Genomic DNA, 15,852 nt, shown 5'->3' with positions numbered 1-15,852 from the left:
TAAAAAAATTATTTTATTATTTTGATAAATTAAGTGACTAATCTAATTTGAGGTTATGTATAGAAAAATTATGAAATTATGAAAAATATGTATTTTTTTATCAAATTTTATAAATGATTAAGATCAAGTGAATGCAAATGCTATAAGAAAATGAGAAAATAATGGACGTGCGACCCATGTGTCGTATTCGTATCTGACGTGGCCGATGCAATACTGCTTCAGTTGTTCGTCAATGGGTCTCAGATACAAATAAAGAAGTAGGGTGGGGGGTGGTAAGGGTCACGTCAAATACTTATCTGCTTGTGGGGGGGGGCTTCGTATCCTAATACGATGAAAATTGATGGACCCATACGTTTATATGCGTATGGATGTGCTTGTCTATGTTTGTTTCGATATCATCGTCATCCGAATACGATGTTATAAGAAAACTATGCGACTAAATAACATATTATATTGAAGAAGGTGTTACTTTACATCAAAATATTTATGATCAGAGACTAAAAATTGAATTTTTAACTACAAACGAAAACAATTCTTTTAAATCTAAATTTATTGGTCCACTGTCTTCTTATTATCCCAAAGTGATTATTCTAAGGTATGGATAAAGATTCTGAGGCATAAGGAAGTTATTCCGGAAGAAAAATGTTACTTAATTTGTCTCATCATTTTGACATTTTATATATTTTAATTTTTTTTTAATTTATTTAATAATTAAAAAAGTGATTATTAATATATTAATATATATATTTTTATAAATATTTTAAAATGATAAAAATAGGAATAAAAAAATTGAAAAAAAATTAAAAAAATGATTCTAACATCGCGATAAGTTGCAGCGGACTACTCTAAGCGCTCTATTTGGAAAAAGATAGAGTGTCGTTGTCTTCGGAGTTGTACCTTCCTTTTATTTGATCATTGACATTAATTTGGTCTCCTCTTGTAGATAACCACTCAAATAACGCCTAAGCTGCCGCTGCGAGGTGCTGGTACAGTGGTGTGTGTGCCATATGACATCAGTTGTTGCTGCTTGTTGATTTTGTCGGAAGGCGCTAGTTGGATCTGTTGCCTGGTGGCTGGTGCTGATTGTTGACAGTCTCTGCTCAGTGTCGCTGCCTTGCTGCAATGTGTTGTCAATTTGGTGATGCTGCTCCTGGCTGTTTCTTTGCCTTTGCTATTTTCACGAGACTCCCCGTGGTCGTTGGTTCCTACTGCTTAATGCAGTTTGTTGCTGCCAAAGTTTTTATTCATCCTGCCTTTTGGCATAAATACCCCCATCGGTCTTAGAGTACTTATCAATGCATGATCTATAATACCTTTTTTTTTTTTAAAAAAATATAAAGAATTTTTTTTAAAAGTACTTGTATTTCATCCATCATTTTACATTTTGCTACAGTAATGTGCTAGATGTGGAGAGAACGGTTCATCATTGTAAACATTTTAAATAAATTTCTCTCTCATGTTGTTGATTTTCTCTATTTCTTCAAAAGTTATTTATTTTAATTTTAGATCATCTCTCTCATTCCCGCACTTTCTCATTTGTTAAGAGTCAAAGACAAAATAATTAATATTTTATTTTCATTATATAATATTTCTTTAATTAATTTATATTTTAGTTTAGTTTATAAATTTAGATTAATTTAAAATAGAACATAATTATATGACATTGTATATAGAGAAATATTATAAATATCAAAAGATATGAGATATCATTAATAATTAGAAAAAATATTTGAAATAAATAAGAAAGATTAAAAAGTATAATATTTAAATAATATAAAAATAAATAAATAAATTGATGTATGATATATTTTAAAAGTCAATATATAAAATAAAATAAGTAAATTTTGATGATATATTTTAAATGATAAAAATGATGAATTCATTTAAAGTGCTCTTAGAGCATTAGCATTGGACTCATCAAATGAGTCCAATCTTCAAAATTTGATGATTTTGGTTTTAAAATCCTGACATTGGATTCATCATATGCTAAAATGTCAAGCTTTTAACTACAGTATATTCATTTTCATCTTTAAATTTGAAGACTCACTATTCACACTCTATAACCATTATTTTATTTATTTAAATTATTGTTTCCCAATTTTGAGCCACAATATATTTAAGTTAGGAGATAATAATTTAAATATTAAATTAAATTATTAATTAACATATAGTTAGTGTAATTGTCAAATATGAAAAAAATAAATTAAAAATATTATTATTAACGAAATAATATTATATTATTATTTTGTTGAATTTAATGGTTAATCCAATGTGGGGTTATGGATAGAGAGGTTTTGGATTTATGAAAAATATGTACTTTTCATCAAATTTTAAAAATAAAAATAATGAATCCAATGCTAATGCTCTTATAGATGGAAAGACAAGCACGTCAAATGCGTGTTGCTCTTCATCTGAGGGTGTAAGTTAGGGTCATTGGGAGACGTTCCTTTCCCGGTTGCACTTCAATATATAATGCATGCTGTTGGCTGTTGCAACTTGCCTAGCCGGTAATCAATGGATTCTGCCATATGAATTAGGGCGCTAGTGTTGAATTTTTGCTCTCTATATATCTTTAATTTAATATGAAGTTTTCAACTTTCCACTGTGGGTTGAGTTTATTTGAATTAAAAAAAAAAACAACTTTGTATCTTAAATTCATCATATTTAATTCTATTAACTTATGTGATTCTGATATAATTATGGATGAAGAAAATTTTTATTTTTATTTTATTTTATTTTATAGTTTTAGCACAAAAAGAAAGAAAATATGTTTCTTAGAATCTTAAATAAAAGATACGTAATTTCATACTCCATCAATTGAGTGCAGGCCGAGCAACGCAGTCGTATTGGCAAAGACACCCGGTGTCCGCCTAGACAAGCATTCGTTTCCCTCGTGTCAACTTATCTGATCTGGCGAGCTGCGCACCGGCTCATCATAGCCAAAAAAAAAAAAAAAAAAAGAAGAAAAAAAGAAGAAGTCGAGAGTCATCGCTAAGGTCGCAACGGGCCCTTGCCCTTTTGACCCTTCCGGTTGAAAGTTCGGTGGCTGTGGTTCGTATACCTCATTTCTTCTTCATCAATTCTCACTTCTCGAGTAGGCCATGATTGCCACGGTAAATTACGAATCTGCCACCTCCTTCACTCTCCTCTATCGAATTTATCTACCTCCATTTTCACAGTTTCCTATATATATTCGTTTGTTTGTTTTGAAAAATAATTTTTTGGAAAATTAATGGAGCAGCAGAGGAGTGTATCGGGGTCTTCTCAGAGCCCTAGATCTCCGTCTTCGCAACCGTATCTTTCAGTCTCAGTGACTGATCCTGTGAAATTGGGCAATGGTGTCCAAGCTTATATCTCCTACCGAGTTATCACTAAGGTAATTTCTCAAATTTGAGCTATTTTTTTTTCCCGTAAAAAGAACTATTCCAATTAGGTTAGGGTTCACTTAATGATAGTTAATTTGTGTGTATAAGGCTTACTAGTTTCGAGAGCTATCTATGCTTTCTTGTTTGTTCATGTTAATCTCGAATCTACGATAATTAAAGAGGTATTAGCTGATCGGTATTTTCTTGGTTTATCATATCATTGCGTGGAAGATGATATCTTGTGTTTGTAAAAAAAGGGAAATAAAATACGGAGACAACGACAAAGTTGCCATATGCTGGATTTTATTGATGTAAGAACGATAACATTCAATTACCAAAGAACAATAATCAATTGATGCACACTTTTGGAGGTTGACACTGGGCATACGAACGTATTGGATGAAGGTTTCTGATTGGGGATTTACTTGTCCAGACTTGGGACTTCATTTAATGGGGCCAGCTCCGTTACACTGATGCAAGGGGAATTGCTTTAACGAGATTATGAGGATCATCATGTAATTTAGATCATCGAGATATAATTTCCGTCCTGTTGATTTAACTATTTCCTTCTGAGTTTAACATGTGGCTTTGAACATTGTGATGATGTAAAGTGAATAAGTTTTGCCATGTTACAATTTGAATGTTGGAATATATATTTTTTTTTTCGCAGACAAATTTACCGGAATACCAAGGCCCAGAGAAGATTGTTATTCGACGTTACAGTGATTTTGTTTGGTTACATGATCGTCTTTTTGAGAAGTACAAAGGCATTTTTATCCCTCCTCTTCCGGAGAAAAGTGCTGTAGGTAACAAGCTAACCATCATGTTTTTCCTCTAACACATCGTCAACCTTTAAGGGTAGGAAAATGCCGTGATGATAATTACTTTTCAGGGTGTAAAAGATTTGTTCATATCCATCAAGTTACCCTGTTGTAGATACTTTGGCTTCTGGTTACCATTACCAGTCAAGAATTGAGGCAATGCCTTGGCAGTTAGACCTCCACATTGCAATTTCTGCTTTTTTTGTTTTTGTTGTTGGGTGGGGTAATTTAACTAAGAGAAAAAACAGCCAAGATAAAATAAATGAAAATTCTTGTCCTTACCATTGTCTTCCTAACATGACGGGTGCTATACTGACTAAAATACTTGCTTTCTGTGTGTATTGCTCCCTGTTTTGAGCAGTAGACTTTGTTTTTCGTCTTTTCCCCAAAGAAAGCAAGGAGAGGTCAAAAGGAAATTTTACCAACCCTCGTCATTACTTAACTAAAGGGAAAATCATTAGGTACACATGAATGACGTGCGCTTCCATCCTATCATAAAGTGTCGTGTCATTAAAATTGATTATATAAGCACTATTTTAATGACATGATATCATGTGATACAATGGGAGTACCCTGTGTCCAAACCTTGGGACTAGTTAATGATTACTTGTAATTAAACGGCTATACCACTACCTATGGGTCCTACCTTTTCTTTTTGTTTTTTTAGATTTTTTTAAATAGATGAAAAATTCTTTTTGGGAGCTGGCATGGATGGTAAAATACATATGAATGCTATGTATCCCATTTGAGGTTGAGAATTAACCCTGCAATTTGTTGGTGGAAGAGGACTATTCTGATTCTTGCATTTCAGGCTTATGTTTTGCTCACCAGGTTGTTTGAGATCTGTTATGGCATGTGAATGGCTAAACTGTATCTTGCATTCAACTAATGTTTAAGAAAGTATGCTTCTTAGTTAGCATTCAAATTATCTTATGCTATGAAATGTTGTTGAACTTAAATTATGTTTAGATCAGTATTCTTTGCTAATGAGCTTCATGTGCCAATGGGCTCCCTTAACATGTATAGCATGCCTAAAGGCAGCTTTAGCTTATGTCTGTTGAAAGTGCAGTAACCTGCATTGATGCTATATATGTGCTCACATGGCTTTTTTTTTTTAAATCATCATAAATACCCTTGACTTGAGGTAAAAGATGTTTCATTATGATTGTTTGTGAAGCATTGTGAAGTTTAATTGGGACTAACATCAGTTTTCTTATGGCAGAGAAGTTTCGTTTCAGTGCTGAGTTCATTGAGATGAGGCGTCAAGCTTTAGATATATTTGTTAATCGTATAGCTTTGCATCATGAGCTCCAGCAAAGTGAGGATCTGAGAACCTTCTTGCAGGCAGATGAAGAGGTGATGTTTCTGAGTCTGATGCTTTGAGTTTTAAGGGCATGTTTGGATGCTTGGAGTATCTCAGAATTTTGTGAGTAGTAGTGAAATGGTTCGAGTGAAGATGTTTTATTGGGTTTTGAGAAATGAGAGAGAAAAAGTTGAATAAAAATATTATAAAATTACAAATTTGTTTGAATATAATTTTTTAATATAATTTTTGTTATGAAGTTTTTAAAATTTGTATTAATTTTTGTGTTTTGTTTTGAAGTTTGTAAAAGTTGTATTGATTTTTGTGTTTGAATAATGATTAGGTAATGATTAGATGAAAATGTTGAAAATTTGTAATTGAAAAATGTTTTGCGTTTGAGTATTTTTGGGTATGAAATTATGAGAAGTTTTGAGAATTCTTATGTTTGCCAAACATCCCCTTACAGTTCCATCCTTCACCATCCTATGAATTATAACACACTTATAAAGAGATATTAATAATTACTTTTTATTAGCATGGCTGCACAACCTTTTTACTTATCAAAAAATCAATACTTGTTAGTACTTTTGTGTCGACATCACCTTTTATCAGCATGGGCCTTTTCTGGAAATCTTTTTTAGGAAGATTTTGCATACTCAGTGAGGATAGTAGCCTAATTATTTATTGAGTTTTGCTACTCATCATTCCCACACACCACGCTTATTTTATTTTTTTTAATTTTTTTTTTGGTTTTATTATTCTTAAACTAATTGAGTTCTTCTACTCATCATCCATATACCACATTTGATAAGAAATAAAAACTAAACAAATAAAAAATTATGTGTGGTGTGATAATGATGTGATAATGATGAGTAGAATTTTTCTTATTTATTGGAAGCTTTTGATGCTTGCACTGTTCCTCAACATTGCTTGTAATTCCTACTCATGTTTCCTTATTTGCTGCTGCTAATATTTTTTATTTGTTTGTTTTGCCTCTTGTTCAGACAATGGAGAGGTTAAGGTCACAAGAGACTGGTATTTTTAAGAAAAAGCCAACTGATTTTATGCAAATCTTCAAGGTTAGATAGATTCTCCTTGATATGAAGATGATTTGTAGAATTCAGCATACCGCACGTGTTTTCACAATGTATGACGCATTTACAAACACGTCGACTAACATTTTTTCTTGATTTTTAAGGCTAAAACTTCTAATGCCAGTAGTGGAAAGCTGTAGAAATTGTCATGAACTATGTCTGAGGCATAATGAGCGACATGAAAATTTTCCATTTCTATTTTTCTTTTATCTGGAGAACAGTTGTCTGATCTGGTTTCTCAAACTTTCGGATTTTGAATACATGATATAAAAATCATTGAATTCCTGGAAAATAGGTCTATGCTTTGAACCCAATATTGCATCCACCCTCTTCGTAGTTCTTTAGGTGTGTAGTTGCTTACGAGTTTTATTGACAGAGTAATGGTCAGTTGAAAGTCCATTACTTAGGTCTTGGTACTATCTGCATAAATTTTATATGATAGTTATAAAAAAAATGATAGTTGAAATCATGAAATGCAAGCACAAGAGGTTGCCTTTTCTTCCTCTGTATAAATGTTTATCTTCAATGCCTCCAGTATTAAATGAGCTACCTGAAAGTGTGTGATACATTTGAAAGATGATCGGATCTAGCAATAACTTGTCTGGCCGACTATCTGACAGGATGTACAATCTAAAGTGAGCGATGTTGTTCTTGGGAAGGAAAAGCCAGTGGAAGAGTCAAATCCTGAATATGAGAAGCTGAAGCACTACATTTTTGAGCTTGAGAATCACTTAGCTGAAGCTCAGAAGCATGCATATCGTCTTGTAAAGAGGCACAGAGGTAACAAGGATTTTAAAGGCTTTTTATGATTTTTTATATGCTTTACCTGTTGATATTATTCTTTCTTTCAGGTTTTTCACTTCCTTCAGTCTCATTTTAGAATGGACTTACAAAAATGACATTTATTGTTTACATTTGTTTCTTCAGAGCTGGGGCAATCTTTGTCAGACTTTGGGAAGGCAGTGAAACTTCTTGGTGCTTGTGAAGGAAATTCTCTGGGGAAGGCATTTTCTGAGCTTGGGACAAAATCAGAGACATTATCAGTTAAGCTGCAAAAGGAGGTAGGTTTCAATTGAAAACTTGTCATTCTTCCTTTAGTGAAATGTCTGTGTGTAGTTTGAGGGTTTAAAAGCTCACAACGTAATAAAGCATATTTCCTTTTATTAATTTGCAGGCGCACCAGCTATTGATGAACTTTGAAGAACCCTTGAAAGATTATGTTCGCGCTGTGCAATCTATTAAGGTAGATTTAGCATGTCATTAAGGATATTTTGAGGACTGTATAATCTATTTAGATTGGTTGAAACACTGATAGCAAGTGATTATATGGGAAAAATTAATATCGTGAGGGCTCACTTGAAGATTGTTATTTCCTTTTCATCTTTTTATCCCATTGGTTATCCCTCCATCTATCCACTTTGTTCTGTTTTCTTGAAACAGGCAACTATAGCAGAGAGGGCCAATGCCTTTAGACGACAATGTGAACTGGCTGAAACAACAAAGCTGAAAGAGATAAATCTGTATGGTTTTGTCGATAATTTTGTTTTATTTGTTGTTTATGTAACTCTATATGAGGGGGCTTTTGATAAGTTGCATTTTTATCTACAGTAACAAACTCACACTAATGCGTTCTGATAAGGTGGGGGAGGCAGAGATCGAGTATCAGGAGGCAAGTCGGCTTACATGATTATTCTTTCTTTTAGGTCTTTTGCAAGATTTCTTGTATTTGATTCAACTGATTTGGTAATGCAGTTGAAGGTAGAAAGCGAGGAAGCAACGAGAATGTTTGAGATGATTGTACGACTGATGAACGAAGAGATTGTGCGCTTTCAGGAACAAAAAACTTTAGATATGGGGATTGCTTTTCACGAATTTGCAAAAGGACAGGCACGTCTGGCAAATGGTATTGCAAATGCTTGGCGAAGTCTTATTCCTAAGCTTGAAGCCTGTTCCTCCTCTTGATAAAAGAATTCCAAAAGTAGAGCATAGTCAATATCCAAGGTGATGATTGCTAGGAAACAGACCAAGGTACTCTTTCACTTGGGTTGTTTCTCAAGGATGAGAGGGCCAGTTCTTACTGTGGAAAAACTTCACCTTTCTGCTGATTCCGATCTTCTGGTGTTGCACGAGATTGTGCTGGTTCTTTTTTCTTTTTCTTTTTTCCCCCCCTTAAAAAGAAATGTACAAATTCAAATCTAAGTAGGAAAGCAGGTCAATCTTCTGAACGTCGATTACATGGAAAAACTTTCCAGTTTTTTGTGTTTCTTTCACTACAGAGCAATTTTTGCGTTTAGAGATATGCCCATTTGTGGAAGAACTTTTTCGGTAAATTTTGGAGCTGGTTCTTAAAAAAATGATAGAAGAAAGAGAAAATAAAGATGATTCGGGAGGCGGGGCGTTTCATTTTACTTGTAGGTCAGGGAGACGTATTCTCTACATCGTTGATTTACAATGTAGCCCCCATATAAGAGCAGTGGGTAGGTTTAGAGAGGGAGATGATAATTTTTTGTTTTGTTATGAAATTTAAAATATTATGTTTTTATGTTATTATTATTTTGAGATTTGAAAAAAATGTATTGTGATTTAAAAAAATTGAATTGTTTATTATATTTTATATGAAAATTTAAAATAATAATAATAATAAAATAAAATGAAATAAAAATTAAATTTTATATTTTATCTTGTGTCCTAAACTTACCCGTCTAAATTTTGACTAAGTTGTTTCAAAATTAATTAGACTGAACTAGTCAAACTACTTCAACTCAAACTGTGAGCTACGGTAAATGAAAAAATAAAGTCAAATTTAGTGAGTTACTGTTTACCAACTAAAAGATTTTTTTAACTCCCTATATTCGGGTCCGTACCCTCTCTTCAAAATATATTTTTCTTTTCCTGCTTGCCATGGTTTGTGGACGGTTCGGATCTGCACGAGTATGAGATTTTTTTGTTTCTGATCTTGATAATTAATATGCTTCTTTAAGGTTGATAATTTGTGTAGAATTTATAATAATCGTATAAAAAGGGAGTCGTGGAAGCTTGTGATTTGCGTCGTGCTGATTTTGAGACCATTGTATTTTTGTTTGGAGCTATAGAGGCATTTAAATGGCATGTACCATAATATATGAAGTGTATTTACAAAATATTATAAAATTTTTTGTTTTTGTAAAATATTATTAAAATATATAATATAATATTATTATTTTAATTTTAATATGGTTACTTTAATTTGGATTCACTTAATTAAAGGTTAATGCTATACTGAAAATTTGAAGTTAGAGCTAAATTTTAGACTTAGCTAATGTTTAGGTGATTACGAATGCTCTTAACATCCATATATTTGCGTCGCAAGTTTTCGGAAAAGTGGGAAATTGTGTAATTTTTTCGATTTTTTTTTAGCATAAGATGAGTTTCAAAAGTAATCCCCCGGTTTTCATGTTCTCTGCAGTGCAATGTTTGAGGGAGTTGAGTGCAGTCACGAAAAGGTTTCCTGTGGCGAACTTTCGAAATATAGCGTCGAAGTCTTTCGTCGCAATAATAAGCCTTCGTTGAGATATTACTGACGTGGCATGAAGTTAATTTGAATCGAATAATAATTTAACAAGATAATAATAATAGAGAGCTGTTCCCTACCTCAAAACGCTTCGCTCAGCTTCTTATCCAATCCAACGTCCAAATGCCCCATCTTATCCCACGCCCCCCTCCCCCTTCCCCCAACCCCTTTCTTTTCCGCCATTTCACTCAATTTCACCACTTCTCTACACACTTGCTCTGTAATTTCTCTCCTGCTCTCTCTCTCTCTCTCTGAGAAGCCATGCCCTACGCTGCGAGGCTACTGCCCCATCCCTTACGTGTCAATTGGCACGTGCAGCTCTCCTCTCCTTCCCCTATTGCGGTTTCCCGTTCACCGTTACTCGCTGCCAGTTGGATCAAAGACCACAGCCACCGCTTTCCCTATAAGCTCTGCCAACTCTCCTGCCGACGGAGTCTTACTTCAGTGCCCAAGTCTTCCCCGGAAAGTGACGGCATTGTGCCTGCCGACGATGCCGAAGACGGTGTCTCCTTGGGTACTTTGAAACTGCCTTCTAATACTGATCTTCAGCGATTCGAGACCTTGCTCTTCCAGGTATATTCACACCCTCACTGACTCAGTTTTTTTCCTCTACGATTTTGTCTTTAGACATCGACCTCTTAATTTGTTTACTTTAAACGAATATATTATATATTAAGGATTTGTACTCATATTTATTTATTAAGTTTTCCTCCATACAGTGGGCCAACAGTCTTTGCCAAGGAGCTAATCTTCCACTTCCCATACCTTTGAAGGTAGGTTGCATGTACATGACTTTTCATTTCATCGCGCACACGCGCAAACAACACACATTAATTAGGTCGGCCTACATGCTTCAGCATCAAGCAATAGACCCTTGGCCAATGCACATGATGTGCGTCTGAGAATCTGCATCAACAAAATTGCTGGTATTTTACTTTGGAGCTGTGTGGAAGGTGGGGTTGGTGTATTAATTAAGTGGTGAATTGTGGGTCGAAGAGCAGGTGAAACCCAATCAAAATTCATTTGATTATGAAGTCTTAAACTTCATGATCAGTTCATTAGAAAAAACTTCTATCATGTTTCTGTTTGATATCCGATCCTTTCATCATACAAGCCAAAAGAAAAATCATCTCATTATAAAGTCTGGTAATTAACTTAATTTGGAGCAACCCAAGTTGGACCGGGACGACATGCATGAAATCATGTATTACTAATAAAGACTTCTAAAACATCACGTTTTTCTAACTGTAGTAATTTTCTTGTTCCCAAGGTTGTTCACACTTGAATGACCTATTTAAGAAGTCTAGCCGTATATGCAAGTTTGTGCTGGTTGAATTACTCTCGAATCTGGAATGAACGGAATAATCTGCATCCCAATATTGCAGGTAGACAAAGTACCTGGTGGAACCAGACTGGGTTTTATTTCAATCGGCGATGGAAAGACCGAGGTGCTTGTGTACATAGATTGCTTGGTTTATCCTGCAACTGCTAATGATTCAGGTCCAATTTTCCGAGCAATAAGAAATGGACCCTTAAAGGATCAGTCACCCCCTGGTGAGCCCAGAATCATGAGAAGTCTTCTACAAGCCCTACAAAAGTCAGTTGAGATCGCCAGAGTGTGAATGAGGTTCCAGATTTAACCAAAATAGTATAGATTCTATTCAATTATTTGAATGCATCCATGCATACTTTGTACTCTGGGATATCCTGGTCCTCTGTCTCATGTCTGCTTGCTGACCGATGGATCAACCTGGGTTAGATATATATAGTCTAAACTTGATACTTTAGCCTATGTTTGTTCGTTCGCAAGTCTCGTGTATAAAACTATGAAGTAAGATTGGCTACGAGCCTGAGATTTTATCCATATTTGATGCATCTTGAGATTTTAATGGCGAGTCTTCTAGTGACTCCAAAGACTTATTTTCTCGCTCACAGGCATGAAGTTAAGCAAGCCTGCTTTTAAATATTAGAGTTGTTGTGGAGGGTTTAGGGCATATTCGGACGTGCTGATTGGAGAAGAGTCGTATAGCAAGTATTTTTTCCCTACATTCTATCTCATATCACGTCAGCTCAGCTGCATGAGCCTGCCGGACACACTGATTAAAGAGGCCCTGGAGTGGGGTAAATATTGATCCATACGAAGAATATGGAGGATTTGGCAGCAGTTAAATAATTTGAGTTCAATATTTTATTAAATTTAAAAAAAAAAATTAAATAAAAATATTATAAAATTAAAAAACTGTTTGAATATAAATTTTATTTTGAAGTTTAAAAATATTGTATTGATTTTTATATTTAATTTTAAAATTAATAAAAATTATAATGATTAGATGTAATTATATGAAAAAGTTAATGATTTAAAATTAAAAAAATTATATTTTATAAATATTTAAAAAAAAACTGAAATTTTTTGAAAATTAATATCTCATAGTCTCCATTCCTTATAAACGTTTCTACTTTGTAGTATTGCTCTAATTATTGAAGTACATGTACAATCTATGAAAAATAAATTATCGTTATTTTAACTATCATTTTTATATTATTTTTTAATTTAATATCAAATAATTGAAAAGTTATTTTTCATCTTTTATATTTTTCTAATACATTCAACCGAAGATTTTGGAAGATGACGATAAATGATGTATTTTAAAATTTTATTTTTGATGACAGGTATTCCGTAGGGCCTAGACTCTAGAATCTAGATGCTGTGTCATTATTTATTTCTAGATTCCAACCTAAACCTCGTCAGTTCCAACAAAACACTCCGTCTCTCTCTGCAGTACTTGTCACATGAGCGAAGGATAGCTGCAATGTCTACTCTCTCTCTCTACTCTCATCTTCTTTATCCGCCCTCTCCTCCGAAGTTGGGTTCTTCCAAATCCCTATTTTTCTCTTCCTCTTACGGTGGAAATGCGAAACCTTTCGTTTTATTCAAAGGCACCTCCTCCCGGACTCGCATCGCCTCCTCTTCTTCTGCAAAGGACGCCTCCAGCGATGACAGTCCTAGGTTTTTTCGTTTAAATTTTCGGTTTTTTTTTTTTTATCCTTTTGCTCGCCTTACATCTTATTAAGTTTTTGGTTTTTTTTGTTATATTGGTTGCCTAGAAAAAAAAAATGTGGGAAAGAGATATCAGTATTTGGGAATGAATTTGCGAGGGCTTCTATAAGCTAGGTTCAGTTGCATGCATCAGTTTTCCCATTGAATTGTATGAAAGAATAAAGAAAAAATATTCCGCCTATATAAGTACTTTTCATTATGGATTTTGCTTTAGATTTGTAACAATTCTGTCTGAGAATAAGTTATTATCTTTGCATGAAATTTGATACGAATCTTATCTGTAAAATTTTTTGTTTTTGGTTTCATTAGCAATTTCTGCATCATAGAAGGTCCGGAAACCGTTCAGGATTTCGTTCAGATGCAACTGCAGGAAATTCAAAATAACATAAGGAGTAGACGCAATAAGATCTTTCTCCTCATGGAAGAGGTGAAGTTTGTTAACATTCTTTGCCTCGGTCTAAACTGAAAATAATGTTGCATAGCCACACGGACCAAGCCATCTGCTAGAGCCTAATTCCTTCATTCTGCACATTGCGCAGTCTGTGGTTAACTTGTGCTTTTTAAATTGATTTAAATTATTTTTTTGAAATGGAGCTTGTATAGGTAAGGAGATTACGGGTACAAGAACGCATCAAGGCTGTGAAAGTGATCAATGAGAGCGACGAGGAAGAAGCAAATTATGAGATGCCTGACATTCCATCTTCTATTCCTTTCCTTTCTCATGTGGTGAGTTTCGAAATAAGCATGTGCACGTAGGGGAATCACCATAGATTAGGGCTTTGCAATTCATCATGGACAATACAGTGAGGAAATTGCTAATGAAAAAGCTGATGTTCAATATGTTTTACCTAATGCATTTCTGAGCCTATATTGTGGGCACAGCATGCCCTCACGCTCTGCTCTCTTTTGTCTTTAGTCATTTTGAATTTTTATTCTCTTGTCTGTTTTGTTAATGAGGCATTTATTTATTTATTTTTATTTAATATTAGGCTAACCTTGTTCATTTTCCATTCGAACTAGACGCCAAAGACGTTGAAGCAGCTGTATTTGAGTAGCTTATCATTTATATCTGGGATAATCCTATTCGGTGGCCTTATTGCACCAACGGTAAGTCTATATCATTTCTTATTCATTTTGTTTAGTGTCGACTTTTGTTGTCCAAAGAGAACTGTTTTTTTTTTTTCTTTTTCTTCTGTGTGGGTACTGTTTGTTTTAATATTATGAGTGTTTATGTTCTTAACCATGATTCGCATGAAATATTTAAAGCTGTTTTCGTTGCAGTTGGAGTTAAAATTAGGTTTGGGCGGCACCTCGTATGAAGATTTCATACGCAATATGCATTTGCCTTTGCAATTAAGGTATTCACAGGAATTGCATTTATCCGAATTCATGGATCTGAATTACGAGCAACCAAGGAACGCATCTGTTTGATTAGTGTACTGAACCACGCATTTTTAATTTCTTAAATCAGCATGGTTGATCCCATTGTGGCATCTTTTTCGGGTGGGGCTGTGGGTGTCATTTCAGCTTTGATGTTAATTGAAGCCAACAATGTAGAGCAGCAAGAGAAGAAAAGATGCAAATATTGCCATGGAACTGGTATGAATAGTTTTAATCAACCGACTGTCTTTTAATTTGTCTATTGATGGGATTTCAATTTTCCTGTTTATGTTCATAGGCTTGGGCCGTGGTTCTTTTTTTGGCAGTGTATTATCGCATATGTTTATTCAAAATTTTGATTCTTTTATTAGAGGGTACAAATGAAAATGTTCATTGTTTTTGTTTATTTGTTTTTAATTCCTCTAATATTTATTTGCTTCAACAGTGTACCATATTTTCTGTCGTCCTGTGTTCAGGTTATTTGGCCTGTGCTCGATGTTCTGCAAGTGGTGTATGCTTGAGCATCAATCCTCTCTCACTATCCTCTGCTTCAGGTCGCCCTTTGCAAGTGCCAACAGCTGAGAGGTGTCCAAATTGCTCCAGTGCAGGGAAGGTATATAATATGTTCGAAGAGAGCTTGTTCATCATGGAAAAATAATTTGGAATTTCAACTTAACTTGGTGCATGCATGCTTGATCCAGTACTGAGTCCTAGGTGTTGTGGCTAGTTTTGGTCTGTGTCAACATGTCTACGTATTGTGGTACAATCATTAATCTGTGTATTTGTTCTACGTAGGTAATGTGCCCGACTTGCCTGTGCACTGGGATGTTGATGGCCAGTGAACATGACCCACGAATAGATCCATTTGATTGAAGATGATTGGATTTCTTTCCTTTCCTTCTCTTTTAATTTATAATGTAGCTCGGGAAAAAAAAAGAAACAAAGTAAACAGTTTGTTAAAAAGACAAAAAGGCAACCTATTTTCCCACTTCAATCTTCTGTTATAGCTGTCTCTGTATAATTGATGCGAATTTGCCCTTTAGCCATGCAGCATTTTGCACCAAATCATTCGTTAGGTAGCTTTGCCACCTTCCTCCGTTCGAAATGTGGATGCTAAAAATACACTGAAGTAACATTCTGTTACATATAATTTTTGATGATTCCTGTAGCACGAAGACAGTTTGGCCGAGTGGTCTAAGGCGCCAGATTTAGGCTCTGGTCCGAAAGGGCGTGGGTTCAAATCCCACAGCTGTCAGATTTTTTTTTTTTTGGTTAAGTTGG

General features: G+C 34.4%; 3 protein-coding genes and 1 non-coding gene across 6 annotated transcripts; all 4 read left to right on the top strand.

Moving 5' to 3' along the window:
* Positions 1-2,877: 2,877 nt before the first annotated feature.
* On the top strand, positions 2,878-8,882 carry LOC109012189 (sorting nexin 1-like). Of its 2 annotated transcripts, none has more exons than XM_018993711.2 (11): positions 2,878-3,113; positions 3,242-3,376; positions 4,036-4,171; positions 5,409-5,542; positions 6,494-6,568; positions 7,204-7,363; positions 7,511-7,644; positions 7,758-7,826; positions 8,024-8,103; positions 8,192-8,252; positions 8,336-8,882. In XM_018993711.2, exons 1-11 carry the CDS (start codon positions 3,102-3,104, stop codon positions 8,543-8,545), a joined length of 1,206 nt encoding a protein of 401 aa, XP_018849256.1. In that variant the 5' UTR covers positions 2,878-3,101; the 3' UTR covers positions 8,546-8,882. The 2 variants fall into 2 exon arrangements, with proteins under 2 accessions (XP_018849256.1, XP_018849257.1); XM_018993712.2 differs by having other exon boundaries at positions 2,947-3,113; positions 3,245-3,376.
* A 1,378-nt stretch (positions 8,883-10,260) lies between these two features.
* On the top strand, positions 10,261-12,022 carry LOC109012192. 2 transcript variants are annotated; one of them, XM_018993715.2, is made up of 3 exons: positions 10,264-10,706; positions 10,853-10,906; positions 11,519-12,022. In XM_018993715.2, the coding sequence occupies exons 1-3, from the start codon at positions 10,395-10,397 to the stop codon at positions 11,753-11,755; spliced, it is 603 nt and encodes a 200-aa protein (XP_018849260.2). In that variant the 5' UTR covers positions 10,264-10,394; the 3' UTR covers positions 11,756-12,022. The 2 variants fall into 2 exon arrangements, with proteins under 2 accessions (XP_018849262.2, XP_018849260.2); XM_018993717.2 differs by lacking the exon at positions 10,853-10,906 and having other exon boundaries at positions 10,261-10,706.
* Positions 12,023-12,873: 851 nt separating this feature from the next.
* On the top strand, positions 12,874-15,565 carry LOC109012191 (protein ORANGE-LIKE, chloroplastic-like). The gene is made up of 8 exons (XM_018993714.2): positions 12,874-13,140; positions 13,501-13,618; positions 13,795-13,917; positions 14,212-14,298; positions 14,473-14,549; positions 14,663-14,790; positions 15,048-15,184; positions 15,367-15,565. The coding sequence occupies exons 1-8, from the start codon at positions 12,944-12,946 to the stop codon at positions 15,442-15,444; spliced, it is 945 nt and encodes a 314-aa protein (XP_018849259.2). The 5' UTR covers positions 12,874-12,943; the 3' UTR covers positions 15,445-15,565.
* Positions 15,566-15,746: 181 nt separating this feature from the next.
* On the top strand, positions 15,747-15,826 carry TRNAL-UAG. The gene has a single exon. It is a non-coding gene; the product is annotated as a tRNA-Leu (tRNA).
* The last annotated feature ends 26 nt before the right edge of the window (positions 15,827-15,852 follow it).

The sequence above is a fragment of the Juglans regia genome, chromosome 3, assembly GCF_001411555.2.
Source record: "Juglans regia cultivar Chandler chromosome 3, Walnut 2.0, whole genome shotgun sequence".
In the NCBI taxonomy this organism is placed as follows: domain Eukaryota; kingdom Viridiplantae; phylum Streptophyta; class Magnoliopsida; order Fagales; family Juglandaceae; genus Juglans; species Juglans regia.
This window is presented reverse-complemented; position numbering and strand designations above follow the sequence as displayed.

Excerpts from the sequence above, each read along its gene's own strand:
- LOC109012189 (XM_018993711.2), top strand. Across the intron at positions 6,569-7,203 it reads ATTTTATGCAAATCTTCAAG|GATGTACAATCTAAAGTGAG; the intron begins GTTAGATAGATT and ends ACTATCTGACAG. Across the intron at positions 7,364-7,510 it reads TCTTGTAAAGAGGCACAGAG|AGCTGGGGCAATCTTTGTCA; the intron begins GTAACAAGGATT and ends TTGTTTCTTCAG.
- LOC109012192 (XM_018993715.2), top strand. The coding sequence starts at position 10,395 with ATGCCCTACGCTGCGAGGCTACTGCCCCATCCCTTACGTGTCAATTGG. Across the intron at positions 10,707-10,852 it reads TCGAGACCTTGCTCTTCCAG|TGGGCCAACAGTCTTTGCCA; the intron begins GTATATTCACAC and ends TCCTCCATACAG. Across the intron at positions 10,907-11,518 it reads CACTTCCCATACCTTTGAAG|GTAGACAAAGTACCTGGTGG; the intron begins GTAGGTTGCATG and ends CCAATATTGCAG.
- LOC109012191 (XM_018993714.2), top strand. The coding sequence starts at position 12,944 with ATGTCTACTCTCTCTCTCTACTCTCATCTTCTTTATCCGCCCTCTCCT. Across the intron at positions 14,299-14,472 it reads GTGGCCTTATTGCACCAACG|TTGGAGTTAAAATTAGGTTT; the intron begins GTAAGTCTATAT and ends TTTTCGTTGCAG. Across the intron at positions 14,791-15,047 it reads CAAATATTGCCATGGAACTG|GTTATTTGGCCTGTGCTCGA; the intron begins GTATGAATAGTT and ends TCCTGTGTTCAG.